We start from the raw sequence: 27710 nt of genomic DNA on the forward strand, positions 1-27710 counted from the left end.
GCCTTGTGGTCAGTTCACCCAGGTCGGTCTGCAGCTTCTCTGTCTTTTTCTCCTATTTAACTCTGCTGGCTTTCCTTAGCCCCTCTACATCATTCTCATGGGCATTGGGAAGGTGTATTAGTCAGGGTTCTCCAGAGAAACAGATCCAATGGGATGTGTGTGTATGTCTATATACATACATACATACATACATATACACATATATGTATAGACATATGTATGTCTACATATATCTACACACATCTATATATACACACATATATGTTTATACATATATATGTGTGTCTCTATATATACACATCTATATATACACATCTCCCTATATATATATATGGAGAGAGAGAGAGAGAGAGAGATTTATTTTAAGAAGCTAGCTCACATGATTATGGAGGCTGACAAGTTCAAAATCTGTGGGGTAGGCCAGCAGGCTGGAGACTCAGGAGAAGTCAGTGTTGCAGTTCAAGTCTGAAGGTTGTCTGCTGTTAGAATTTCATCTTGCTCAAGAGAGGTCTGTCTGTTGTTCTGTTCAAGCCTTCAACTGACTGGATGAGGCCCAGCTACATTATGGAGTGCAGTGTGCTTTACTCAAAGTCCACATATTTATACATTAATCTCATCTAAAACACCTTCATAGAAACAACTAGATAATGTTTGACCACATATCTGGGCACCATGGCCCAGCCAAGTTGACACATAAAATTAACCATCACAGGTTAGGCTGTTCTGCACTCGACTTTTCACATTCCTTGTCACTTTTTAAGGCTACTGTCTGCCATGGCTCTGGAGAAGGCTGCTTTTGGATTCTGCTTTGCTGCACCAAGGTGAAGGAAAACAGGGGACTTTGCTGTGAGGTACAAACCATCTCTACTCTTGGATCCTCAATCCTTACCCTCACCTCAGGGGTGGACAAGGGAGCACGACTTCCATAGTGCATCTGGTTTCAAACTCTCCTTCCTTCCCCAGACAGGAGGCTTTTATTGGGGCTGGGGTGGTAGGAATGGGAAGAAGGGATGGAGGGGATCGGTTCAGCCGGATTGCCTTTCTCTCTCTTCTCTCTCTCTCTCTCTCTCTCTTCTTTAACCATATCATCTATGCAAATATTGTATTTTCCTTTTTCCTCTGCTTTCTTGAACTCAGTTGTAGGGGCTAGAAATGGTGCCTTAACTTTTCTAGATTGACCCAAAAGACTAAGTCTTATGGAGAAATTTCAGGCAAAATGAAAGAGGAAGGATGGTGGGGAAGATATTTTAGGCAAGAAAAATCTCAACTCTACAGCCTAAGAATTAAATGACTAAACTGAAGTGTTACGGGGTAGGAATAACCCATACGTCAAGATAAATAAAGTGGCTGGCTAAAGACTAATCATAATAAAAAGGAAAATCCTTAACTCTTTGGGTGGGGTCAGTTCCAACCAGAGCAGAAACAGCCGAATTATATATAAGCCTTATTATACCTTAGCACCAGTTTCTACTGTTATTTTAACCAGTCTAAAGGCAAAGATGCAGAATACAGGGTGAAGGGGCATACTTTTGTAAGATTAAAAAAACGGTTAAAAATCAGATGCATAAATACCAGTTTAAGAATGCTTTAAAGATTTTTAAAGAAAAGTGTTGTAGTGTTATGACCATATATTGGCATAACAAAACTAAAATGCAAGAGTGCAAATTAGCATAAGCTATCAGTAAGATGAACCACTGAGTTAAAATACCTCTACCAGTTCTACTATTGCCAAATACCCAGATCTTAACAAGCACTTTAGAAAAAAATTTTGAGCAGTGTATAAACTTCATGAGGCTGGGCTTAAAGAAGAATCCTATTGAAGATGATAAACACACCCTTAAAACATTTAAGCTCTTTTTAAAATATAAAAATCAAAATCAAAGTTGGAAGGAATTCTGGATAGTCACTTCAATTTCTGAAACATGATTTATTCTTATACTTTTATAACTAAAAAAAGTATTAACTTTGCAAAGTATATTAAATAGAATCCTGGCCTAGTAGTAGGCCATGTATTAATTTATTCATTCATTTATCCAGCAAATATATATTGAGAGATACCACTTAAGATTTTTCTACATTTTGTACTGCAGCCCTAGCTATCTCATTGTTTGCATTGTATAGTCAACTATCTGCCAGCTGTCACTCCCCTCTCCTGGGACAAAAGTGGTTACTGCTAGCCTTCAGTCTCTCCTTTCCCTGTCTCCGCCTCTCTATCCCCATCCTAGTTTGGGCTCCTTTCTGCCCAGATCTGGTAAGCGTCCTATATTTTTCTGTCTCAAATCCAAATGACATACAGAAAGCAGGGCACATGTCAAATAAGCAGTAGTGAGGTAGCTGTGTATCATGGGCAGAGTATTGAAGAGGGAAATGATGACATGGCAAGCTGAAGCTTGGTGGGGATGTACATGGCCTAACCAATAATCAGAACATGTGCCCTGACAAGTAAGTGAAGGTTTATAGGAAAAACAAGGCAGAGAATACTTGAAATTACAATTGTCCTTATGAATGCAGAAGCATTGTCACCAAACTCATATAGTATTTATTTCTCTTCTGATTCATTGGGGAAAACATTGGCAGGCAAGGATTTTAGGAGTTAAATGAAGAGGGCTGGACAATGTCATATTTTGAAAGAGCAAGGAAGAAATAGGCCTTACTCCAGGTACAGTTAGGCATGAGAAAAGCCAAGAGAATAAGGGAAATGTATATTTAGTAAAGTACTTGACCAAACATTTGAACAATTGCCTAATTGTAAGGCTAAGAGATTTTCCATTTTTTTTCATTGCTTTTGATTGAAGACACAGAATTACTATTAATAAGAATTGCTACTCTGCCATCACATATAATATGTCTAACAGTATATACTGATCTTAATTTTAAAAAATCCATGCAAGGTAGGAATTATCCATTTTCCTATGAGGAAACTAAGGAATAACTTCCATGACGTTACACAGCTATCAATAACAAATCTTCAATTGTCTGATTCCAATCTATTTGTTGTTTCTGATAACAGGATACATAATGAGTCTCCTTTTTAGGAGACTGAGGGATTCTATCAAGAGAAGCTTCATGGGGTTGATAGCAGTAGAGCTCACATGTGAAATCACTTTGCATAGTCTTAAAACTTCAAAAATGGATAAAATAATTTTAAAAGAAAATTTCCAAATATTTTCTTAAAGTCCGAGATAAAGGGGAGTGCACAGTAAAATCAAACCATCGATGTATTGGCCAGGGCCTCAACCAGAGGTGATTTACATTCCAAATCCTGATTCTACCACCTTGGACCCAACATTCACCTTCCTTAGGCCTCACTTCTTCCTCAGTAATTTGAATTTTCTGGATACTTTAAAGTTATTAAAATTATCTGAATACTTACTCATAAACTCCTAACACCAACTTCAAAATAGAAGGTTAAGAAAGGAAGTAGAGTTGACCCTAGAACAACACTAAGATTAGGTGAGTCTACACTGTGCAGTTGAAAGTGAAAATCAGGGTATGATTTAAGCCGGCCCTCTGCATTTGCTAATTCATAAACGCCCATTCCTAACCGCTGGATGAGAATACTGTTTTCCATCAGCGAATCCGCAAATGCCAAATTCAAGGATAAGAGGGCTTACTTTATATTTATTGGGGGTGAGGGGGGAAGTATAGGTGGACCCGGGAGGTTCAAACCGTTATTTAGGAGTCTACTGTATTTGCGATAAGGGGGCAGGAAATAGAACCATTAAGGACGGTATCATGACTCACAGAGTGCCCAGAAATTCACAGCCAGGTGCCCTTCACTAATTTATATGTCTGGGACTTGATTAATATTTGACACACTGGTCTTTATTTCTGCCATTATTCAAGTAACCAACCTGAACTTTCTCTACAGATGTGTTCCTACTAGGTTGCGAGGTGGCCTTCTGGTTTATAGTTAAGGATGAGGCATTAGAGTCAAGTGAAACCGCCTGAGTTCAAATACAGTCCTGTCACTTGCTGGGTGGCTTTAAGGAATTTCATCTATAAAATGGATGAATTTTCAAATGGAAATAATCCAGTTCCCACACCTCAAAGCGGCTGTGTAGGCTGAAAATCCACCAAAAGCCCAGTGCAGGAAACATATTAAATCCCGATTAATGTTAGCCGGAAAGTTAATCTTTCAAAGGGATTAATGGACATTCTATTAGAACCAGTTGTCAATTACATTTTAGGAGACTCCATTTTTAAAGGAAAGTCACTTCTACTTAAATTTTCACGAGTTTAGACTTTGATACATTGTATTTTAGCGAAGCATGCCAATTAACAGCTTGTGCTATTTACTCAGTCACATAATAATCACATCACTTGTGAGGTGGTTTTGATTTAATAAACTCCTAAATTAAGAAATAAACGGATTGGGGACCGCCCATCAGCACTGGTAGTAAATGATTTAAAGTCAGGGCTTCTGGTTTTTGTGTTCTTTATCTGTCGGCTTCAAGACACGCGTACATTAATTTGACGGGAAGGTGTTTCGATACACTGTTTCCCTTCTGAGAGAAAAATAAAGGCTTGCACTAGGAACCAGCACGCACTGGGTTTTTTATCTCCAACACCAGCGCCCATTACGTAACCCGGGGCCTCCAGGCTGTTTTCCGAGCCCCGTACACCGGCGGGGATAAGGTTACAACGCCCGCGGTCGCCCTGGCTTCTTCGGGTTTTGCGTGTGGCTGTAAAAGACGTTTATATTTGAATTTCCCTGAACCGCCGGCTGTGGGCGGCGGCGCGGATCCGCCCCGGAAATCTCCGGGCTCCTTCCCGCCACTCGCGGACCCCGCCCCTCCAGGGGTCTCCACCGGGTGGTGTGAGTGTCCCGCCAGCGCTGTGCCCAGGGCAGCAGACGAGCAGTCCTAGGCGCCCCGCCCGCCTCAGTCCTTCCTACGCCACGCCCAGCCCCGCGCGCGGAGCGGACCGTTGCCCAAGGGCCTGATTTTGAATTTACAAACCCGGCCCCCGAGCGGCAGGAGCACTCTGCCGGCTTCCCATTGGCCGGCAGTGGTCACGTGGACCACTGAACCGCACCCGCCATGTTGAGTAGTGCTGCTCTGGGTCCCGCGCCACCTCCGCCCGCCCCCCCCTCCCCGCGGCTCGCTTCCAGCCCCTCCTCCCCCCCAGAAAGGAAACAAAGTGCTGCGGGCGGGATACTCGGCGTCGGCGGCGCACGGACCCGGCTCGGCCCTCCCGGTCACCCTCGCCCCCTATCGTGTGTGTGTGTGCGTGTGTGTGTGTGTGTGTGCGCGCGCGCGCGCGTTTTCTTACAAAGGGCATTTTTTGATCGATTGATTCGTAGTCCTCCCCCTTTGCCCTTTGTGCTGTAACCCCGCTCCCGCCATCCCAGGTGCTTCTCCCTACCCACGCCGGCTTCTGCGCGATCGCAGAACGCCAGTTTGTGCCTTCAGTCCCGGCTTCGCTCCCCTCAACCTGCTCCGTGTCCCTGTGCCGCCCGCGGCCTCCCCGCACCGCTCTCCCCGCCGATCGCCCCGCTGCCTGCCATGGCGACCGCGACCCCCGTGCCGCCGCGGACCGGCAGCCGCGCCGGCGGCCCCTCCACGCCGCTGAGCCCCACGCGGCTGTCGCGGCTGCAGGAGAAGGAGGAGCTGCGTGAACTCAACGATCGGCTGGCAGTGTACATCGACAAGGTGCGCAGCCTGGAGACGGAGAACAGCGCGCTGCAGCTGCAGGTGACGGAGCGTGAGGAGGTGCGCGGCCGCGAGCTCACCGGCCTCAAGGCGCTCTACGAGACGGAGCTGGCGGACGCGCGACGCGCGCTTGACGACACCGCCCGCGAGCGCGCCAAGCTGCAGATAGAGCTGGGCAAGTTCAAGGCCGAGCACGACCAGCTGCTCCTCAAGTGAGTGCTCGCTTGGCCACCGTGTTAGCGCGCGCGCGAGGGGCTGGGGACGCAGCTCGCGGCAGCCTCGAGAACTCTGGAGGAGAGCTAGGGCCCGCGTGCCCACGGCCTTCGGAAGAGGCTGGGTCTCGGTCTCCTGGATGGAGAAAGAATCTAGTATTTCTTAGCGGGTGCAGGGGTTGCAAAGGGGGCTTGAGTTGTAGCGATGGTGGGACTGGGAGGCATATTTCCTGAATGTGGCTACTCAGCAGGACCCGGCGATGTGCGCGCCTGGAGCTGCAGGAGCGCCCGGCTTCGAGCTTCGGATCCCTCTATAAAGAAGGGTCATCTTACGCCGGGGTACCGGGGCCCCAGGTGCCGGGAGGTGGCGCCCGGGCGCGCACTCGAATGCGCAACCCGGTTTCCGGCCGGGCGCGAGACAAAGCATCTAGTGGGTTTGCAGTGCCGGGGTGGCCGGCCGGGGAAGAATTGCTGTCCGCCTCAAGAATGAATGAGCACCGCGCGCGGCGGAGGGAGGAGGAAGGGGAGGGACCTTCCTTAAGCGTCCCGGTCTCCTAGGGGTGGGTCTCGCTTTGGCGCGCTTAGTCTTGGCCCTGTGACATTTTGTGATCGTTCTGCGCCTGCCTTGAGAGAGGAGGGAGGGGCGGGGTCTGAACTCGCGCCACTGCCGGCCCAGGGCAAGTTGGGTTTTCAGGCTCGTTAGTTTTCACGGGGGAAGGTTATCCTTTCTGCGGAGACAGGCGGGATGCCCTTGGGTGCACGGGACTCGTCAGCTGGAGTTTTGCGTGACATGGCCACCGTTCTCCGATCCGTAAACCGCCTACCCCCAAGGCAGCAGTACCTCCCTCAGCTTTTGCACCCCCATAATAATGGTATTTCGGGTCATGGAAAGACCTTGCTCAGTCCCTATGTCTGTCATTGTGCTGACAGGCCAGGACAAATGAAAGGGTGTGTAAATGTGGAGTGTTGTGGCTTTGTAATTATTTCATCTAGGGGCCTCTGAGTTTTAATTCTATTGTACAGAGGTAAACTTGCAAACCTTTGCTGATCCTGCTTTGACTTTCTGATGAGCAAAGTGGCATAATCGTCATCGTTGGGCAACTTAATGTTGATTTCATGCTCAGAGGTTTGCTAAATTTGAGTCCAGAATTCACGGTCTCTATCCCCGTTGCTAATTAAAATTTTGCCAAATAAAAATCGATTTTGACTTTGATTCCGTTTGCCCCTGGATGTCTTTCTGTCTTTATCCGTGCGAATGTCCCTGTCTCAGTCTCTGATTTTGTATGTTTGAATCTGTACTTACTCCTTTATTAAATACTTGTAAAAACGTATGTGCACTTGGTAAAATATATATATGTGTGTATATATACACACACACATATATATGTGTATATATATATATATATATGAACTGGTTTATAGTGAAACATGAAAATAATCTACCTCTTTCCAGGGGACAATCATGTTTTTAAGTATTTAGTTCCATATCTCAAAAATAATAAGCTTGTATTTGTTTCTTGAAGTTACCAGTCTTTAGAGTCATATTTTGCAATGGGTCCATTCACTGACACCACTGTCTCCATCTTCCTCCACATGTTTTGTTACTGAATTTATTGAAATCTTAGATACCATTGCTTGTATGACCCACCATTATTATGGGTACCACTAAGAAGAAAAAAAACCATCAGGGCCAGTTATGTAGAACCCATCTTGTTAGACCCATTCTAGTTTCAGAGATGTTAAAATGTGACAGTGATTAAGTGCCAGTTACTGTTCTGTGTAAGGAGGATACAGAGTTTAAAAAGAAAAAAGTTACTGACCTTATGTTTCTGAGAACACAGTAGAGGAGGTACCCAGCAAGCAAATAAATATTGCATTTCATCTAATCTGAGGCATTTTGATGCTGGTACTTTTATAATCTTTCTGGAAGGTATCCATTGACAGTTTTTCACCCAGTAACAAGACTGCCACCTGGCTGATGTAGTTGTAAAATACTGTGTATGGATTGTAAAGTGTATGCTGGTTTTCATTAGGATTAAAGTGTGAAGAATGTGTGTATTAGAATCAATGAAATAATGTATGTGACTTAATATTGGGTAATAACAGATACTAGGCAATAAAAATAAAGCAGGTGAAGGGATAGTGTGGTTAAGTCTGAGAGACTGACGAAAATAATCTCAGATGCCAAATAGTGTCCTGGGATTATATTTTTCTTAAGTCTGTACATATATTCGTGTTGTCAGGATTAGGTGTACAATAGTCTCCTCTTATATGAGGGGGATATGTTCCAAGAATACCCCCCCTCACCCCCCCCACCAGTGGAGAGTGCCAAACCCTATATACGTTATGTTCTTCCCAGTACATACGTACCTATGATAGTTTAATTTATAAATTAGGAATAGTAAGAGATTAAAACAACTGATAATAAAATAGAACAGTTCTAACAATATACTGTAATAAAAGTTATGTGATTGTGGTCATACATTTCAATGTATCCCTTGCTGAAGTCTTCACATAGGTTCTTTGCATTCTGGTGCAACATGTTGCCATCAATCAGTATGTTTTCTGTCTTTCACAAACAAATTGAATGGCTTTTCCATCTTAATTTATTATGCACTGTAGCTGAAATTTTTGCAGTTTCGGGTTGGGCATCAAAACTAGCACAGATTTCTTTTTCCTTTACAATTTCACATATAGAAGAGTCATTCTTAGTGTAGATTTAGCAACCTCAAGATTTTTTTTTTTCTACTTATTAAGTTGAGACCTTTCACCTTTTTGCTTAAGGGAAGCACTTTATAGCTTCTCTTTGGCATATTTGAATTGCCAGCATCACTACTGCCGCATTTGGGGGCTATTATTAAGTATATAAGGGTTACATGAACATACACACTGTGATACTTCAAAAGTCAATCTGACAACCAAGAGGGCTACTAAGTGACTAATAATAGGTGGTTAGTGAATACAGCTTGGATTTGCTGGACAAAGAGATGAGTTACACCACAGGTGAAATGGAAGGCAGCACGAAATTTCATATTTACTCAGAATGGCTTGCAATTTAAAACTTATTGTGTATTTCTGGAATTTTCCATTAGATAGTTTTGGACTGCGGTTGACTGTGGGTAACTGAAATCTTGGAAAGTGAATCCATGGATGGGGGCTGCTGTATTTTTTTTTTCCTAATATGCCATCAGTTGCTCAAAACATGCCCCATTTTCCTTTGTTTCATATTTCAACTCTAACTTTCCTTATACAATTTTGTCCCTAAATAGCCTTTAATTTTTTTGTTGTTGTTAACTAAAGAAATATTTGTCTTCTGCATGTCTTCAAACTCTTTAAAGATATGTAATCATAATACCTGTTACATAGTCTGCCTTCTGTGGAACTCTCTGCACTTTAAGACGTGTAGCTGACATCCTAGGAATTTACTGGATTTAGATCCAGTTTCCTCCTGGGTCATATATTTTCCTTTCCTTGGTTTCTTTCCTCATTTTGTTGGAGAACATTTTTAAGTAATTTATTCAGAAAAGATGGCAGGAGATAAACTTTCCGACTCCTATGTGTTTGAAAATAAGTTTGTTTTGTCGCATGCCGAATTGAAAGTTGGGCTAGGTATAGAATACTGGTTTAACATTTTTCCTTAGAATTTGGAAATTACCATATTGCTCCATTGTGTTTTAGCATCTAGTATTGTTAATGTCGGTCTAATGCCAGTCAGTTATTTTCTTTCGGTAATTGTTTTTGTTTTTTCTCTCTGGAAGCTTTTGGAATTCTTTTATTCTGGTTTTCTGAAATTACATGGTGATAGGTCTAAATATGGATATTCTGTCATGTATCCAGCTGTTATAAGTGAGTCCTTTCAGTTTAAAGGCTTGATTTCTGTTTAGCTTTGGGAAACTTACTTTATTCCATACCTTTTCTCTGTTCTATTTTCTTTGTTTTCTCTAGTTGGAATTTCAAGCCCCTTTGTTTCTTGTTTTCTCATATATATATATATTTTGGCATTCTCTGAAATTACTTTCTCTTCTCCATCACAGTAGTGATATTTTAAAGGCAGAAATCATATTTTAAATTCTGAGATCTTTTGGTATAGTTATTTCTTTTATTCAGCTTGTTTCTATTTTCAAAATGCATTGTTTTCTTTAGTTGAATATAATATTTAGGGTTTTCTTTTTAAATTTCCCTTTAGTTAATTGGATTATCTCTTCCTCCCTGGTCATTTTGTTTGCTTTTTTTTTTTTTTTTTTTTTTTGGCTACTGAGTTTGATCCTTGGTTTGATCCTATATTTAACAAATAATGTCTGGTCGAGTATTAACTTATTAACTGCTGTTATTGTTCAGGTAGCCCTTCATGCATTTTCCGAATAGAGGAACAAATTAGGACTTTTTTAGATATGAATGGGATGTGTTGTTGGCCAGCTTGTTGGAGAGTTTGCATTTAAACTGAGGAAGGCCACATGCAAAGCTGTTCCATGAATTAATCTAAGTTTGCCTCACTATCCTCTGTAGCCCCTGTGTAAATGTTCTGTGAAGTGTACTTTTGTCTACATTTCTTCTAGAAATTTGTTGAAATGTCTGCTAATGATCCCTTTCCTGTTTATTTTGGTGCTATGGATTTATATTACATAGTATGCTTTACTGATTTTTTATTAGGGTCTAGTGGGGAGGCTAATGCCTGTGTGTAGTAAGCTATCACCTTGGAAATCAGTTAATTTTTAGCAATAATTGAAGTTTAATTTATAAGATGAAAAGAAAGAAATGTCTTATTGTGTGTTTGGGTCCTTTAAGGTCTTTTATTTGCTTAAAAATAATTTTCCGTATTTACTTTATTGGAGCCAGAGTCTTTGTAATTAGTCTATCATTTAGGTAGATTTAGATTAAGGAAGTAGTCTTGAGAGAATTATGGTTCAGAAATTACTAAGTCCTCTTTTGGTTCTCCAGCACACAACATTCCTCAAAGACAGAATTTGTGGAGACACTTGGTCCTGCTGTAGAGAATTTGACAAAGCTTCCATGAAGGTGGTCTTCGTATCCACAAGAAAAGAGACCTCAGATTTCTAAGATAATGCTACTCCAATTCAGTCCAAGTCTAATTATATTTTGTTGGAAGGTTTTTTGGGAACAATTTCTGAAAAGAATGATGATGAATGCCATCAGTCAGCACTTCAAACAAAAAGTAAAGAAAGATTGACTTATTTCAGAATTTCAGTATTAACTAAATATGCAGGAAACTAGATATAAGAGTAAATTGACTGTGTTGATTATCTTTCAGTAACTAATTTTGTAGATGTATACGTTTCTTTTTCCTTCAGTGATACAGGTCCATAATCTTTTATGTAAAATCCTTATGGCCATATATGTTTTGGAAATAAAAGCAATTCCAATTTTAAGAAGGTAATATGATGTGCACATATTGTACACAGCACCTTCAATGGGGTTTGGGATAGCCCTTCATAGTAAAACAGTTATTTCTGCAGGGAGAGATGTGAATAGTCACAGTAAGTACAGAAAGACCACTACAAATAGACTCAACATCCATTCAGGTCTGGTTTTGTCACCAAATGAATTACGAAAAATTTAATTTTTAGAACTCTGAAAGTGCATGTAAGAGATTGTGGATTTGTGTTTTAAATTGACTGCTTATTATGTTCACTTGACTCATCAGATTCTAGAAGTTGTCTTTTATTCCTCATTTGGTTTATAGTAAGCATTAAAGCTTGAAAATATGCAAAATTAACTGAGTTTTTCTTTGAGAATTATGACCGAATCAGGAAAATGGTGATAGGGGCTCATTGGTATTATCTACTATATAATAAGATTGTAGGATTGTTTGAAATGTTGAGCAAGCGAATTTACTGTCCTTTCATTAAAAATTTTTTTTAAAGGTTGTTCTAAGAAACAGTTTAACATCTTAATAGGCATAAGCCCTTAGAGCCAATATTTGAGATATTGTACAAAAGTTTTGTTATTTAAAGCAGAATATCATCAGTGCTTTAAAAAATTTTTTTTTAAATTTATTTTATTTATTTTTTAGGCGAGGCAACCTTTGATTGACTTCACAGATTGCAAGGACCTTGTCAGCTTATAGTCCCTTATTTTTTTATTTTTTACGCCTACACAGCACCTGGTCTTCTAGGTGGTCTCCCATCCAAGTACTAACCAGGCCCAACCCTGCTTAGCTTCTGAGATCAGACAGGATCGGGCTTGTTCAGGGTAGCATGGCCGTAGACCCAGTCGGTGCTTTTCAAAAATATTTATTTTATGGAAATAAAAAGGTTTTTTTCCCTTCCAAACAGAATAAAATATAATGTTGATTGTGTTTTTTTCATGGTATATATAGACCTGAAGATTTGTAGTCTTCCTCCTTCTATCCACAAACATCCTTGCATTGAGGAGGGTGGGTTTGAAGTTGGGCTTGATCCCTTTGGGGAAAACAGCATTCTTTTGATTTTGCTTTCTCAATACATTAGTAAGGAAACCTCTAATGGGAAATTTGGATTTGTATGTTTTCATTTAAAAAATGCGTACAGATGCTGACATGCTACTAGCAAGTATAATTGGGACAGTGTCTATTATAATAGTCTGAGATAGAGTAGTATCAAGCAGAAGCACTACCTGCAGTTGCAGCTTTCTACTTTTGGTGACTTGGGACAGGCACTTAACTCTTTGAGCCCTCATTCCTCATTTGTATAATTGGGGCAAGTAGTAAGCAATAGTTTTCTGAATCTCAGGAAGAATGAAAAAACAGACCTTTTCTATTCTGTCATTTACTTGTCTCATAATAATGGATGAATTTTATCCAAATTAGGAATTTGAAGAAATTAAGAGGCATACTGAAATGTAATTATGATAAACTTATTTTCTGTTTCTTAGTGGAGAAAGGGGGTGGGGATTTACTATTTATTTGAACTTAATATATATTTACTCTGTTGGATTTCTATATATTTTGGTCATCGAATGAAATTTACGAAATGCACATAGGCTAAACAAAATCTTCAGAGTTGTTTTAACATTTATATTTTTCAGTTTTCAAATCTAAAGTAATAAATGCTAATCTATCTGCTTTAGGGAGTTTTCTTTGTACATAAGATGATTAATTGAAAAATAAAAACCTTTATTCTGTGTATTACTTGGGCTTTCATTTTTTATGTCCTGATTTTGTCCTGGTAGAAGCACTTTGACAGTAACACTCTGGCCTTAATATGAGAGCTGTAAAACTTCATGTTAAATATACTTTAATTTTCAAGGGAAGAACTGGAAGGATGAAATCCCTAAAATTGCTGTTTAAAGTCTAGGAAGCAGGTCCTAAGTAATTAAACTGTCATGACACTTCCTTCCCTTGCTTTCAAAGGATGTTTGGTAGAGCAAGATATCTTTTGGAGTTGTTTATTTAACCTAGGGTATTAGACTAGGTAATCTTTTGGTGTACCCAGATTCAAGGAAGTAAAGATACAAAGTGAAAAATAAAGCAGTATAAAAATAATGCTGCTGAGTCTTTTTCCTCTGCACTGTCTGTTAGGTTTGTTCTTTCATTTGTCCAGGTGATGTCACCTTTGATATGTCTGAGTTAGAGATCTTTAGATTTTGTTATCTTCTGTGTAGGCCTATTTCATGCGCAGATAGTGAGAATGAGCCTTAGTTGTCATTTGGGTGATGGAACCCAGTCTAACTGAAGTTCCCATTTGGGGATCTAAGGAATTTTTCTTATCAGAGTTTTAACTCCTTTTTTTCCCTGCCGATATTTTTATCGTAGGGTACATGATAAGTGAGATTTCCTTGGCTGATCTATTCACCTGGGCCTTTAAATTTTTAATTTTTTGCCTTCACTGCATGCAGACTTATCGATTATAGAATTATAGCATTTTTTACTGCTAGGAGGGGTCTTAGATCATCTAATCTAACCAACTCATTTTGTAGACACAGAAATTGAGACCTAGAGAGATTAAAATACTTGTGCAAGATACAGGACAAAAAGACCTAACATTTCTTTTGTGCTTATTCTGCTTGCAAGGTACAATGCTATGTGCTTTATAGACACTCTTAAGGCTTATAACTTAGTTGATGAGTGAGGAAACCTGAAGTTCAGAGTAGCTAAGTATTTTGCATAGAATTACTTAACAGATAAATGGTAGAGCTAGAATAGATCATAGCTCTGTCTTCTAGCAGGTCATAGGGTTTTTATATTTATATCGTCTCATTTGATCCTTACATCAGTGCTGTTCTGCAGGCATTATTCAGTTTACCAGCTGAAGCAGGCTCACAGTACTGTCATGTATTTTTGAGACTTGAAATCTTACATAGGACAGTTAATTTTCAAATCCATTTGCGTGTTAATTTTTGGAAATGGTACTAGATGTATGTTTTTCACATTGCTGGTTCATAGCCCCTATGGTAACTTTGAATTTGTCAGGAAGAGCATAGTAATTGAAGCCACTGTTTGAAATACTAACTGAGGGCTTCATGTACTAATTAGGAAAGAGTAAAGATGAATTACTGAAAGACTTTTTCTCTTAGAAAGCGACTTTTCTGCTTTACTCCATGCTTTAATAATGATTTTCAAAGAAAGTTCTAAATAAGTCTTTAGTTGTCATGACAGAAATATTCTTTTCATTTTTATTAAGTGCACATTTGTGGAACCTGTACTATGTGCCAGGCCTTGAACTGGAATGCTGGGAATAGAAATGGGTGCTCAGTCCCTGTTATCAGGTCGCTTATAGTCTAGTGTGGAAGACAAAATAAACACTAGAGTATTGTGATACTATAAATGTGATACACTAATACAATGTAATAAGTGCTATGATAGCAGCAGCCACATAGAGCTATGTAGAGACAGAGAATACCACCTAAGGCATACTAGGAGACTTGTGAAGTTTTGAAAGACAACCCAGGGGAATTGGGGAGTCAGTGATAGCTGAGGTAAGTGTTGGGAGTTGATGTCTAAAGGAAAACTGTTCGGAGTGGGTGCTGCACTGAATGGCAAATATGTTATTGAACTGAAGCCATATATATATAAACAAGTATAGAAGTTTGTGTGTGTGTGGGGTGGGGTGGTATACTTTAGTGTAATGAAGAGCCTCAAGAATTTCAGCCAGTAGAGTGACGTGATCAGTCTGTCTATTCTGTGGAGATAAAGAGTAGAGGTAAAAACACTACTTCGGACACTTGGGGAGTAACGAGGCAATAACTTCTGAACTGAGATAGGCAGTAGGAAAGGACAGAAGGTAGATTTAAGAGATATTGAGCATGAGAAATTAGGGAGACTAGAGTCTAGGGTGACTGCTTCTTCGCATCGGTGTCTAGGGAGATAGGGTTGATCTTAAGAGAGATTGATAGGGAAGGAGCAGGTTCGGAAGATCTTATTCAGGGCTAGCGGTGTTAGTGGTGTTTGTTGGACTCCAGGTGGAGATGTCAGTCGACAGTTTGGGGTACTCCGGAGCTCTGAAGAGAGACATGGATTGGAGAGACAGTTTCAGAAGCATGGGCGATATTTGGGTGTAGAGAGAGAAGAGAAGAGAGGGCAAAGTCAGAAACATGAGAAACATCTACATAAGAGGACTAGGTAGAGGAAAGAAAACCAACGCTGGAAATGATAATTAATAAGAGAGGTAAGGAAGGAATTGAGTCATGGAATAAGGAGATTTACTAAGGAATGCTGGTGTAGTTTTGGTTTGGTAAGTCCTAAAAAGTACTCACTGACTGGTGTCTGGGAGAGCTTGACGCTAGTGAAGAGCAGAGGGGTCAAAGCCACTGACTGTGCTTGAGGAAGGATTGGGAAGAAAGATCATGAGCTTAGATCATGTGAAAAGAATGTTGGCTGTGAAGGGAAGGAGACGTTCTTAAAGGTTGATTTTAAGTAGAGTCTTACTTGATGCTTATGTAACAAAACATCGGGTAGGACATCAGAACACTTATCCCTTTAAGATTTTGTACTTAACAAAAGTGATCACATTTGCTTAAAACACTTTAGTAGCTTCTAGGATACAGACTAAAATCCTCAGTGTTACCTAGTCGTAGGGTGACCATATATAATTTAGCATCCAAACAGGGATACAACTGTGTGTGAAAGAGGGAGCTATTAATAATTTTTCTGGGACAACTGGCACAAATGGAAATTGTCCTGGGCAAACTCTGGGACGTAAGGGTCATCCTACCTTAAAGTTCTTTCCTGCATCAGCTGGCTCCTGCCTAACTCCAGTTTCACCTCACACCACTCTTCGTTTTGCTCTTTCCTCTCTAACCATCACGTCCTTTATTCAGTCCCGCTCACATGCTCCCTCTTAACATAAGGCCTTTGCATATGGGGTTTCCTTTTTCGGGACTTCTCTCATCATTGGGTTAACTCCTCATCCCTCAGATCTTCATTCTGTTCGTTTCTTAGGGAAGTCTTCCCCAACTATCAGATTTCTCTAATACGAGCCTTGATAAAAGCGAACCTATGACTAGCTAGCAGTGTGTGTGTGTACATAATTTAAGGACTCAAAGAGAGTTCTCCAAGGCTTCTCATGAAAAGGATTATCTTCAACTATTTCACTTCTCCTTTGGTATTTATACCTAACTGGTATGGGACACTATTGACTTTGTGCTGTGGAAGATAAGAAATTGAGTTTTTCATTCTGTTCTTTATATTTTTCTTCCCCTTATCCAGTGGTCATACATTACATTTTAGTGTAGATCAGCTTTTGGTATTTAAAGTATTAATTCAGTGCCATCCACAAATGCTTCTATAATACCAATTAGCTCCTTCGTGACTGGTAAATAGAGAAATGATATTAAAATTGAAAGTTGTGTTGATTTATATATGAAAAGTAAAGGGGAGCCAGGAAAGCAAGCGAGAATTCAGAGGGAAAGAAAGCCCTCAGCTTCGCTTTTAACTCTCTTTTAAGAAATTGAAAAGTGAGTGCTTACACCCAGGGTTTCCTCCCTCAGAAAGGTGCACCCCAACTTTGTTCTTACAGCTCCACTCCTGTCTCTATTGTCTCGATCCCTGCAAGCCAGCATGTTCACTGTTTTTATTTTAAGCATCTCTTGAGGCAGCTCTGGCCACACTGACTGACTGCCTGGGTTGTCCAAGTCATATCCTGAGCTACTAATTATTATTTATGTTATTGCTACTGCTCTGGTTACAAAACTGCATAGGTTTGGAGTGGTTTGTTCTAACCTTATTTTTTCCATTTGCTGTTAACTTTTGATGTGTGCAGAATGCAAGAGTTTTCAGGAATACATATATTGTGTTATAGCAGAAATTCTTATACTGTATGAACAGGAAACCCCAGCAGAACTCAGTAGTATACGATTAGTTTTTCTTTACTGTATCACCTTTTGATTACCTACAAAAATAGCATTTTTTTCCACTTAGTTTTATATAATTATATAGGAAGACTATACAGCAGTTGTTAAAACGCCAAGTCTTTTGGAATCATGAGATTTCCTATTAGTTTTGTTTTATTAAAGAAGTATCTTTTGAAGATGTGTTCTAGTTTAGTTGCATTGTGTAAGCATTGGTAATTTTGGTATAGAATTCTAAGTTGTAAATAATATTTCTTCATGGTATTGAAGGCTTTCTTTGTAGCTGAGAAGTATTGATGAGTGAAAATTGAAAGCTCGTAGGATCTTTTTGGTCCTGTACTGAAATTTCACAAGGATGTTTCTTGGTGTGGCTCTCTTTCCATCCATTGTGTTGGTCATTTGGTGGGAATTTTTTAGTCTGGAAAGTCATGCCTTTCAGTTCTTGGAAACTTAAATTATTTTATGGGCATTTTCTCCTCTTTTATTACATTCTGACTCCTGTTGGTTAAATCTTGGACCTTTCACATTTATCCTCTAGTTTTCTTAAAAATTTTTTTCTCTACTGTATGTTCTCAATTTCATCTTCCATTTTTGCTATCTTATTTTAAATTTCTAGTAGCTTTTTGTCCTTGTTGAATGTTTTTTTTTTTTAGTAGAATACTGGTCTTGTTTAAATTTCATGGATGCGGTATTATTTTTTTCAGAAGTCTTTGTATTTAGGTCTTTGTATCAGTCAGTATAGGAAATGGAAAACACTAGGTATTTTAAGCAGAAAGGAAAACAATGTGGGATATTGGTGCTCAGAAAAAATTATTAGAAGAGCTGGAAGAGCAGGGACAATGCTGAGAATACTGTAAAACTGACCTTTGGGAGCTTTTATATTGAGGCCACTACTGGAACTATTGAATTTAAGAAAGCAATGTATAGCTATAGTTCAGGACCAGGAAGCTGCCACTGCTATGGTACGAACAACTGTCTTACGGCACCCAGCGAACTGGAGAATGGACTTTGGAACACTGTTTCAGAAAAATTTCACAGACCAATATTCCTTATGAATATAGGTGTAAAAATTCCCAACAGAATGCTAGCAGACTAAACCCACCAATAAGTGAAAGTATTATATGTCATCACCAAGTAGACTCTGTCCTGGGAACGCAAGATTGGCTCAGTCTTTGAAAGTCAACAATGTAGTATTAATAGAATGAAAGTACAAAAGTACAAAAGCCCTACTATCATCTCAACAGATGCAGAAAAAGCATTTGACAAAATACACTCTTTCATAATAAAAATTTTCAAATGAGAGATAAAGAACTTCTTAACCTCATAAAGGGTATTTATGAAAAACCTATGAATCATGTCATGCTTAATGGTAAAGACTGTCTGCTTTCTCTCTGAGATCAGGAATAAGACAAGGATGCCATGCCCACTCACCATTTTTATTCAACATTGTGTAGGAGGTTCTAGCCAGGGCAATTAGGCAAGAAAAAGAAATATAATGTGTTTGGATTGGAAAGGAAGTAAAACTATCTCTGTTTGCAGATCACATAATCTTGTAAATAGTTAAGTATTAAGGAATCTGTAAAAAGCAAAAAACTCTGGAGAGCTAATAAACAAGTTCAGCAAGGTTCAGGATATGAGAGCAATATATAAAACTCGATTGTATTCCTGTACACTAGCAATGAACAGTCAGTCCAAAGATGAAATAAAGAAAACTTCATTTTCAAGAGCATCAGAGAATGAAACACTTAGGAATAAGCTAAACGGAGGAAGTGCAGTGCAAGACTTATACACTGAAAATTACAAAACATTGTGAGAATTTAAAGAATACCTAAAGTGTAAAAATGTTTCATGTTCATCGATCGAAGGACTTAATATTAAGATGGCAATTCTTCCCCAGTCGACTTATAGATTCAATGCAAACTATCAAAATCACAGCTACCTTTTTTTGCAGAAATCGATAGGCTAACCCTAAAATATGTATGGAAATGCATGATACTCAGAATAGCCAAAGCAATTTTGACAAAGAACAAAATTGGAGGACTCAATTTTTTTTTTTTTTAGAGGCAAGGCAACCCTTGGTTGCCCTCACAGATTGCAAAGACTTTGTCATCTTATAATCCCTTATTTTTTATTTTTCACGCCTACAGCACCTGGTCTTCCTAGGTGGGTGGTCTCCCATCCATGTACTAACCAGGCCCGACCCAGCTTAACTTCCGAGATCAGACAGGATTGTGGAAGGCTCAATTCTTGATTTCAAAACTTACTATAATGTAGTATGGACATAAGATAAGGACAGACAAACTGCAGATTTTAAGGATCTTGCTTGTTAGCGGAAAAATTGCACAAGGACAAAGAAGGTGGCCCCATGACACTTCTTTCATATTGCTTATAGATGCATTAGTTAAAGGCCTAATTTGCCATATATGTGGGTTTATTTCCAGGTTCTCAATTCTGTTTAATTAGTCTGTATCTGTTTTTGTTCCAATACCATACTGTTTTGGTTGCTTTGTAGTATAGTTTGAAATTAGGGAGTATGATACCTCTGGCTTCAGTTTCTTTCATCAGTGTCTTAGGGTTTTCAGTGCACAGGTCTTTCACCTCCTTGGTTAAATTTATTCAGAGGTATTTTATTCTTTTTGATGCAATTATAAATAGTTATCTTAATTTCTTTTCAATAGTAATTAGTGTATAGAAATGTCACAGATTTTTATATATTTCGTGTCCTGCAACTGAATTCATTTATTCTAACAGTTTTTTTTGTTGGAGAATAAGCCATTTTTTACTAGGACTTAAGCTGTAAGTGTCCATTCTCCACTCATGTGCCTATTTATGTAAGTGATTTTTTTTTTCTGTTAAAGAAATGGTTCTGTGGTCCAGTCTTACTTAGTATTTTTCCTAATTTTATTGATTTCAATTAGGGTTTGCCTCTTTTTATTGGGTTGTTGCTAACTTGTTGATGGCTTAGTTTATTAAATGTGTGGCAGACTTTTATCGCCACCAAAAATTACTCATTGCACTTTTGAGTTTGCAAAAGCATCATAGTCTTTTTGCTTATGCAAGAGGAGACCCTTCTTAACAAGAATTGTGATTGCATGACTTTCTGGAGATTTTGTGTATTAAATTACATTTATCTTAATCACAGAGAAGTTTTTTCCCTCAGTAGAAATATTGTGGATCACATACCTTCTCCCTTTGGAGGGGAAAATAATTTGAGGACAGTATTGAAGCTGGTGAATGAATGTTGAGGGAACACATTTAATATGCAGTTTGAGTCTATAATTTTATGAAATGGATTATTTTAGGACAGAAGGTTTTTGTGTGGGAATATTAATAACCTTTACTTTAATCAGTTTCAAAAAAAATAAAGTTTATTTTTTTCTCTAAAAGTCTCATCTATGGCTAGATATAAAGGGCATGTTGATTCTGAACTCTGAGTATGAAGAGAGCCTCTCAGAAGCTGGATTATCCGACAGTCACTTGAATAACCACACTAGTGTTGAGTGGTGTCCAGCTGCCACCAGATAGCTGTTGAGAAGAACTTTAAGGTGAATTAAAACACAGAGTTTAAACAGCTGGTCCCAATTGGCCTGCTCTCCGTGTTGACTGGGTCTGTTTTGAGGAATTTAAAAATCCTTGTTTTGTGGATGTAATTCGAAGTAACAAATATAGAATGGTTTCTTTTGTGTTATCGGATTTTTTGTTGTTGTTGTTGTCTAGTTTATTTCAAATGTGTAGCTTTTAAAAGTCTATATTAAGTCTGTCAATATTATACCTTAGATGGATTGTTCTATAAGAACACATATCTCCAACAGATTTTATTCATTTTGCAAACATTTATTGAACACTTTCTTGTCTTTGTCCATTCTGATATATATGCAGTATAATTATTCTTGGTAAACTTCATGGAAGTGACATTTAATTGCTAGAAACTAAATTTACATGGCTTTTTCTAGGCATGTAATTATTCCATGGACTAAGTGATCATCTATAATTTGGGTCTCTTATTTTGAATTACTTAATATAACTCTCTGTACCTATATTACTGTATATGAAAATTAAAGATCAAGGACTGAGGTACTTGAGAAAATAGTGAAAATTATGGCATTTGTAAAAGAGGGAAAGCAGATTCTGGCATGGGTATAGATCCTCTCCTGAAAATGAACACAGGTTCTTTGTTCATAGGTACATTGTTGGTGTTTTACACAGGCTGAACTGAAGAATTTCTTTTGTGGTTGTGTTACTGGCCAAACTAGACACTTCATTCAGCTGAGCATTTGTGGTGTAAACTGACCTGTGTGATATAAGCTGATTGAGGAAATGTTAATCGAAAGGCAATAATTTGCCAAAGCCTAAGGAATTAAAACTTCTAGATTGAGTTTCAGATTATGTTCTAAGTATTTGTCCCTGTGAGTTTACTTCTTGATTTGTTTCACACAGGAAGGTCTTAAGTGATTTTCTATGTTGTATCTGCAGTTTGACTTTATTTAAAATAAGCTTCTATAGTTATTGCCTATTAATGATGTATTTCCCCTAGGAATTCCTTTGAGCATTCATTTTCCAGGGATTCTGTAATTGGGTGCATTTTCTTATCTCCACTTCTTTATCAGGACTAGTCTGGAATGGAGTACACCTAGAGAAGTGAAGGCTACTCAGGGCGTGGGAGACTCGAGTTATCCAAACGGAAAGAGTAGTGCAGAGGCCAAGTAAAGTTCAAGCGGACACCAAGTTCGCTGAGTTCCATAGCCAAGTAGTTCAATGCAGAAGTGAGATTTGAGATGATGATCCCCAAACAAGTGAAGGCCAAGAAGCTGGAGGGTTGGAAAAACCAAGATGAGTAAAGCAATAAAGTACTATGATATGGCTTGCTGGTGGTAGGAAGGGTCAGATCAGGAGTAATTAAGAGAGTAGCGAGTAACCAGATGCATTTAGGTTAGTCCTACAGGCTTCAGGAGAGGGTAGGATGGTCCCAGATGGTTAATGGTCCCAGATTCTGTTGGGAAAGTACATCCATACTGTATTACTGAACTGTATCTGTTACTCTGAGTCACTCTATAGAATGTTAAAAGCAATCTAAATCTGTCCTTTCCAACTGGAGTTTTTTTTTTTTTAATGGCAGATATTTGTCAAGGCCTGGTTGCTTATTATGACTGGTGAAATTCAAACTTACTTGAAATGAAAGCTAATTTTATTAAAGGAGGACATTCTTAATTAGGATAGAGTATCAACTACATTTTATAAAACATTTTTTCTAGCTGAAATTGGAGTTTGGGTTCTTCTGTAAATATCTGCAGTAAGTGGGTATGTATTTTGACTTATATTCAGCACTGTGCATATTTCTAGTGTTAGACTCGCATGTTGAATTTAAATGAAAACACAGGACGATCTCCTGATCTGGAGGTAGGAATAGCTTAGGCTGATCGGTAACACTGAACAAATCCATTTAGGAAAAATAGTCAAAGAACAATGCCCACCAACTGTTTGAGTGATGATAGCTTCTGGTGACTTTGGGTTCCCATCTAAGTTGCTCTTTGTTCCTGGGCATTGTCAGATGTTACTATGAGCTTAGGAGAGAGCTGCAGCCAATTCACGTGCATATGTTTTAGCATGTCAGTCCTGCAGGTTTCTGCACTTTGACCATGGTCTGATAGACCAGGACTTCCTGTATTGTATTTAATGAATGAAAAATGATAGTATGGTTAAAAAACTATGACTAGATTATGTTCAGGATGTAAAGTTGCTGCATGGCCTTTTGAGATCGGCAGCTCATGTGGCATTAAAACCCACTGAGTTATGGCTTCTGATCAGAAGAAGACTTGAGTGTCATCTTAAGAAGTTTTTCATGATCTATCCTGCCTAGGAAATTGGCAGGTGATAAGGGAGGACATCTAGGAATGTGACTTTTAGAAATTATAAAAGTGTTACAATCTTTTTTCCTAGGAAAAGACATGATATTTTACGTAGCGTAAAAAAAACAGAATGGGTTTTTTGGGGGGAATATATGGGAGAGTTTTTTTTTTTTTAAACAACAATTAACAAAACAGTCATTATCTACAAGTTGTCTATGTAGAAGATAAAGGAATAGTAGGTCGTGATCCTTGCCCTCAGAGAGTTCTCGGTCTCAAGGTGGCCGAGTACATGCACTAGTGGGTTTGTACGATAGTGTAATGTAAGTACGTGCTAGATGCAGGCGTCGTGTTCCACTCCTCCTTTTCCCTCCTGAGCCGGGGCATATAAGGATCGCTTTTATTTGCAGTTTTAAGCACATGTCTAATTTCTGATTTGTATCTGCCTAATTTGTTCAGTAATGTGAAAGTTACAGCTTTAAGAAAGAATTTGTAATGGGACAATGTATACATTTCACAGAATAACAATGATATAAGTGACTAAGAATTTGACATCAAATTTCACTTGATACCATTGGGTGGCTCAAGGTTCCACAAATAAATAGCAGGTCGTACTCATCCCTTTTAGTCCACCACTTCTTGTCTTAACTGGTCTTGATTTTCGCTAAATAAATCACCATATTCTAGACATTTAGGTTTACCTTCTTAATATTTGGCTTCTCATATTTACTGCACTTAAGATGTTGCACAGTATCTTTCACTTGTAGTTTAACATTCTGAATTTGGAACCATGTACATATATTACTATCCACTAAATCAGTCAAATCAAACACACAGAACATGCAATAGCCTGTAAAGTTGGTGCGATTTTTTTTTTTAAATTCGGTATCTTCGGCGGGCCATTTTGGTTTCTGGGAAGCATGGGTTCACTCTCCTGCCCCGGGGGCACTGATTGAGAAGCACCACATTGTGATCTGAGACTTAAATATTTGACAGTGCTATAGTAGAATTTTTTATAATTGTTAAGTAGGAAATTTTGAGTCTGGATTTTGTAAATATTGTGTAATACTCTAAATAAAAAATCTTATGTATATTATATGTTTATTATATGTATCCCTGCCCAGCTCTGGTCATTTGTGTAGTGGTATAAAATAATGGCTCCTCCACAGACATTAGCTCTGTTCTATGGAATTGTCAGACTTAGGACCCAGCACTTGTTGGAACAAGCATGTTTGTTATAAATTAATGACCGTATGGTATCTTTTTTTAACAGTTGATTTTCCTCCCCACCTAAACAAGTCTTCAGTGAAAGGCTGCCATCTTGTGGTTTTTAAAAATACAGGACTTAAGAAAAAATTATTGATATGACTGCTGAGATTTTTTTTTAATGATACCAAAATGAGTAAAAATACTATTAAATCTTCTCTTCAAATTACATTTGCTTATCCTTTGGACAGATATTTTTCTTCATTTTATTTTAATATCACAGATTTTTTTTTTTATTTCTATAAATTAAAAATTCCTTTTTTAGCCCACGTCAAACATTAGTAGTAGAAATGCTCTTGTACAATTGCAGTTTTAATTAAGAACAGGTATTGTGAATTTTGATATTATTAAGGCTTTTCTGGTGTCACTAATAATAGAATTACTTGGATAAAAAATATTGTTCTTTAAAATGTAAATATTTGACAAAATATATCCAGAGGAACTTTAATTTTATAATGTAGAGCTCCATTTAATAAAAAGTGATATTTAGAAGAAAAACCTCAATTTGGATCTCATTTTTGGGTAGTTAATATAAACCGAAGTAATTAATTTTTCTTCAGATTTTAGGGACGCCCTTATTTATAGTTAGGGAAATATTAAAATCACCTCTTATCTAAGCATTGGAAAGTGCTTGCGAGCTCAGGGTCAGTTCTTATTATAGTATCAAGGGAGTATGATATATCTTTAAATTATAAAAATACCTTTTAAAATAACTTCATTTATTTAATCTCATATATTTTATATCTTGATTTCTGTCTCCTGTACATCTTGGTTTATAATATTAATTGTATTTTAAAATAATAAATACTCATTTCTTTAAAAATGTCTTTTTACTGAAACGTAGTGCCTCTTTATAGAACAAGGAGGACATGTTCTCGCTCAGAGACAACCAGGATTCTGGTACATTGGTCCTTTGGACTTCTGTGACCTGTAGTTATTAGTAATCATGGAAAGGAAATCAATGAAAGAGAAAGATGTTATCTACAAAAAACTCTAGATATAATGCTCCTGAATTGCTCATCTAATTTTATGCAGATTATGGCAGCCTTTATTTAAACTGCCTCTTTTGTTTCCCCATTAAGCAGGGAGGGAGAAGGATTCAGGTCAGAAGTGTAATCCAATGTCTTGCACTTTTTCAAATGTTTTACAGTTATGCTAAAAAAGAATCTGATCTTAATGGAGCTCAGATTAAGCTTCGAGAATATGAAGCAGCACTGAATTCTAAAGATGCAGCTCTGGCCACTGCACTTGGTGACAAAAAAAGTTTAGAGGGAGAACTGGAGGATATGAAAGATCAGATTGCCCAGGTGAGTTTAAGGTAAACACTGCTGCTGAACCATAGTTGGCAGTTTAATTGCCTTACCTGTCCTAACTGCTTGATTGGTTTTAAAAGTTAGATTTTAAAACATTTATTAATTTGTTTTTTTTTTTTATGGCTTATCTGAAAGAGTCTTGAGGTCGCTAACACACAAAGTGCCTTCACTCTTCATCATATCTTGATTATGCAGATCTTGTTGCTGCTCTTCTTCCTCTCTGTTGTGCTAATACTCATTCTGTTTCTTGCTCTCAAAGCCTGTTCAATTATTGTACCAAAATGTGAGAGGTAGGAAGAGAGTAGGTGTCATAATGGTGCTGTGCACACAGGAAGAAATGAAAGCAGTAGCTAAAATCATTGGTTTGAGTTTTGAAATGTAAGTCAGAGGCCTCTGTTCATTCCCTGTTGCCACTTACCAAATTTGAGAGATGTTTTCGATGTGGCACTCTGAGGGTAGGACCAGCAATTGAACACTAGTTCTGTTTTAAAGGTTATAATGAGGGGCTCTCAGACATTTGTAAATATATAGAAGTTGTAATATTTGACTTGATTCAATTTGTAGATGTCAGTTAAATTCATTACTAAATGATTGCCATATAATTTTCATCAATTCTTTTTCCTTATGTTAGTTGGAAGCCTCCTTAACTGCTGCCAAAAAGCAGTTAGCTGATGAAACTTTACTTAAAGTGGATTTGGAGAATCGCTGTCAGAGCTTGACTGAAGATTTGGAGTTTCGTAAAAACATGTATGAGGAGGTAACTATGTATAATTTTACTCTTTTGAGAAATGGAGGGGTTCCCCCTAAACTTATAACTGTAGATATAAAAATTGGGAGAAATTTTGTAGGTAAATTATTCAAGGTACTGCTGTGAAAAGGCTGCATATAAGAATTCAAGCCTTTAGGTTAAACATATGATTTTATTACTTCATCTGATTTATAAAGGCTTGGTCACAGCAGTTAATTACTGTCAATCTGTATAAGCATTTGTATTAGTTATCTATTGCTGCCTGACACATTACTCCAAAATTTAGCAGCTTAAAACCATAGACCTTTATTATCTCACGGTTTCTGAAGATCCAAGAATCTGAGAGTTGCTTGACCTAATGGTTATGTTTCAGGGTCTCTCACGAGGTTATAGTCAGGCTTTCAATCTAGGCTGGAGGGACTGCTGCTGAGCTCATTCACAGGCTGCTGCCAGGGTGTGCTAGTTCAGTATGCGCTTCTCCGTAGGGCTTCTCCCAAGAGTAAATGATGAGGGAGAGAGTGCAAGACAGAAGCCTCATCTTCTGTAAACTGATCCCTAAAGGGATATGCCATCACTGTCCATCACACCACACCATCACTGTACCATACCAACCATGATACAGTGTGGAGACTTTACACAATGGTGTGAATATCAGGAGGCAGCAACCTTTGGGGTCCATCTTGAAGGCTGGCTACCTGCAGCATTTATAGTTATATATGTATATTTTAAAATACCATTTATGAGCCTTAACATCTGTGATCAAACCTTGGGGGTTGAAGGCAGCAACTGTTGCCAAAAAAGAGGTAATAAAATTAAAGGGGAATGTATATTTCTCAAAATTGAAGAGGGTTGGAATTAACCCAATGTGAAGAACTTGCATTTAAATACTTAAATGCTTTTAGAAGTAATATAATTTTGAAAACAGTGACTAGCAATGATTTTAAAATAAGAACTTTTTGTATAAGTTAAATTTTTTTTAAACGGAGAAAAAAATAATAGAAATCTGACCATTTTTATAGTAATATAGTATTAAAATAGGTATCAGTGCCAAGTGCACTCACTGGACAAGCAGTCACACTTTGGACAACTCTCAAGTCAGTTTCTTATTTAAAAACGAAATACCAAACCTGTTTTTTTCTTCAAGGAGTGGTGTGAGGATTAGAGTGGAATACTGTGTGCAAAAGCTCCTTGTAAACTATAGTAATTGCTGTCATATAATTGTTAACTCCAGTTTTACTTCGTAAATGGAGATATTTTTATATTAAGTTAACAATTTTATTTTGTTAAAATTGTTCTATCACTGCTTAGTTTTCTTTTTAATTTTTATTTTTCAATTACAATTGATATTAAATATTATATTAGTTTCAGGTGTACAGCATAGTGGTTAGGTA

At 38.2% G+C, this 27710-nt stretch overlaps 1 protein-coding gene and 1 pseudogene across 1 annotated transcript in view; one reads left to right on the plus strand and one right to left on the minus strand.

Annotated features, from left to right (window-relative positions):
* Window positions 1-5114: 5114 nt before the first annotated feature.
* Window positions 5115-27710, plus strand: part of LMNB1 (lamin B1) — a 45814-nt gene continuing 23218 nt past the window's right edge. The window contains exons 1-3 of the mRNA XM_039848591.1: window positions 5115-5866; window positions 25409-25565; window positions 26203-26328. Of these exons, the coding sequence (XP_039704525.1) occupies window positions 5508-5866; window positions 25409-25565; window positions 26203-26328 (642 nt within the window). The 5' untranslated portion in view covers window positions 5115-5507. The remainder of the gene's footprint in view (window positions 5867-25408; window positions 25566-26202; window positions 26329-27710) is intronic.
* LOC120590985 (uncharacterized) lies at window positions 11976-12093 on the minus strand (annotated as a pseudogene).

Source organism: Pteropus medius, unplaced genomic scaffold, assembly GCF_902729225.1.
Source record: "Pteropus medius unplaced genomic scaffold, Ma_sr-lr_union100, whole genome shotgun sequence".
Lineage (NCBI taxonomy): Eukaryota > Metazoa > Chordata > Mammalia > Chiroptera > Pteropodidae > Pteropus > Pteropus medius.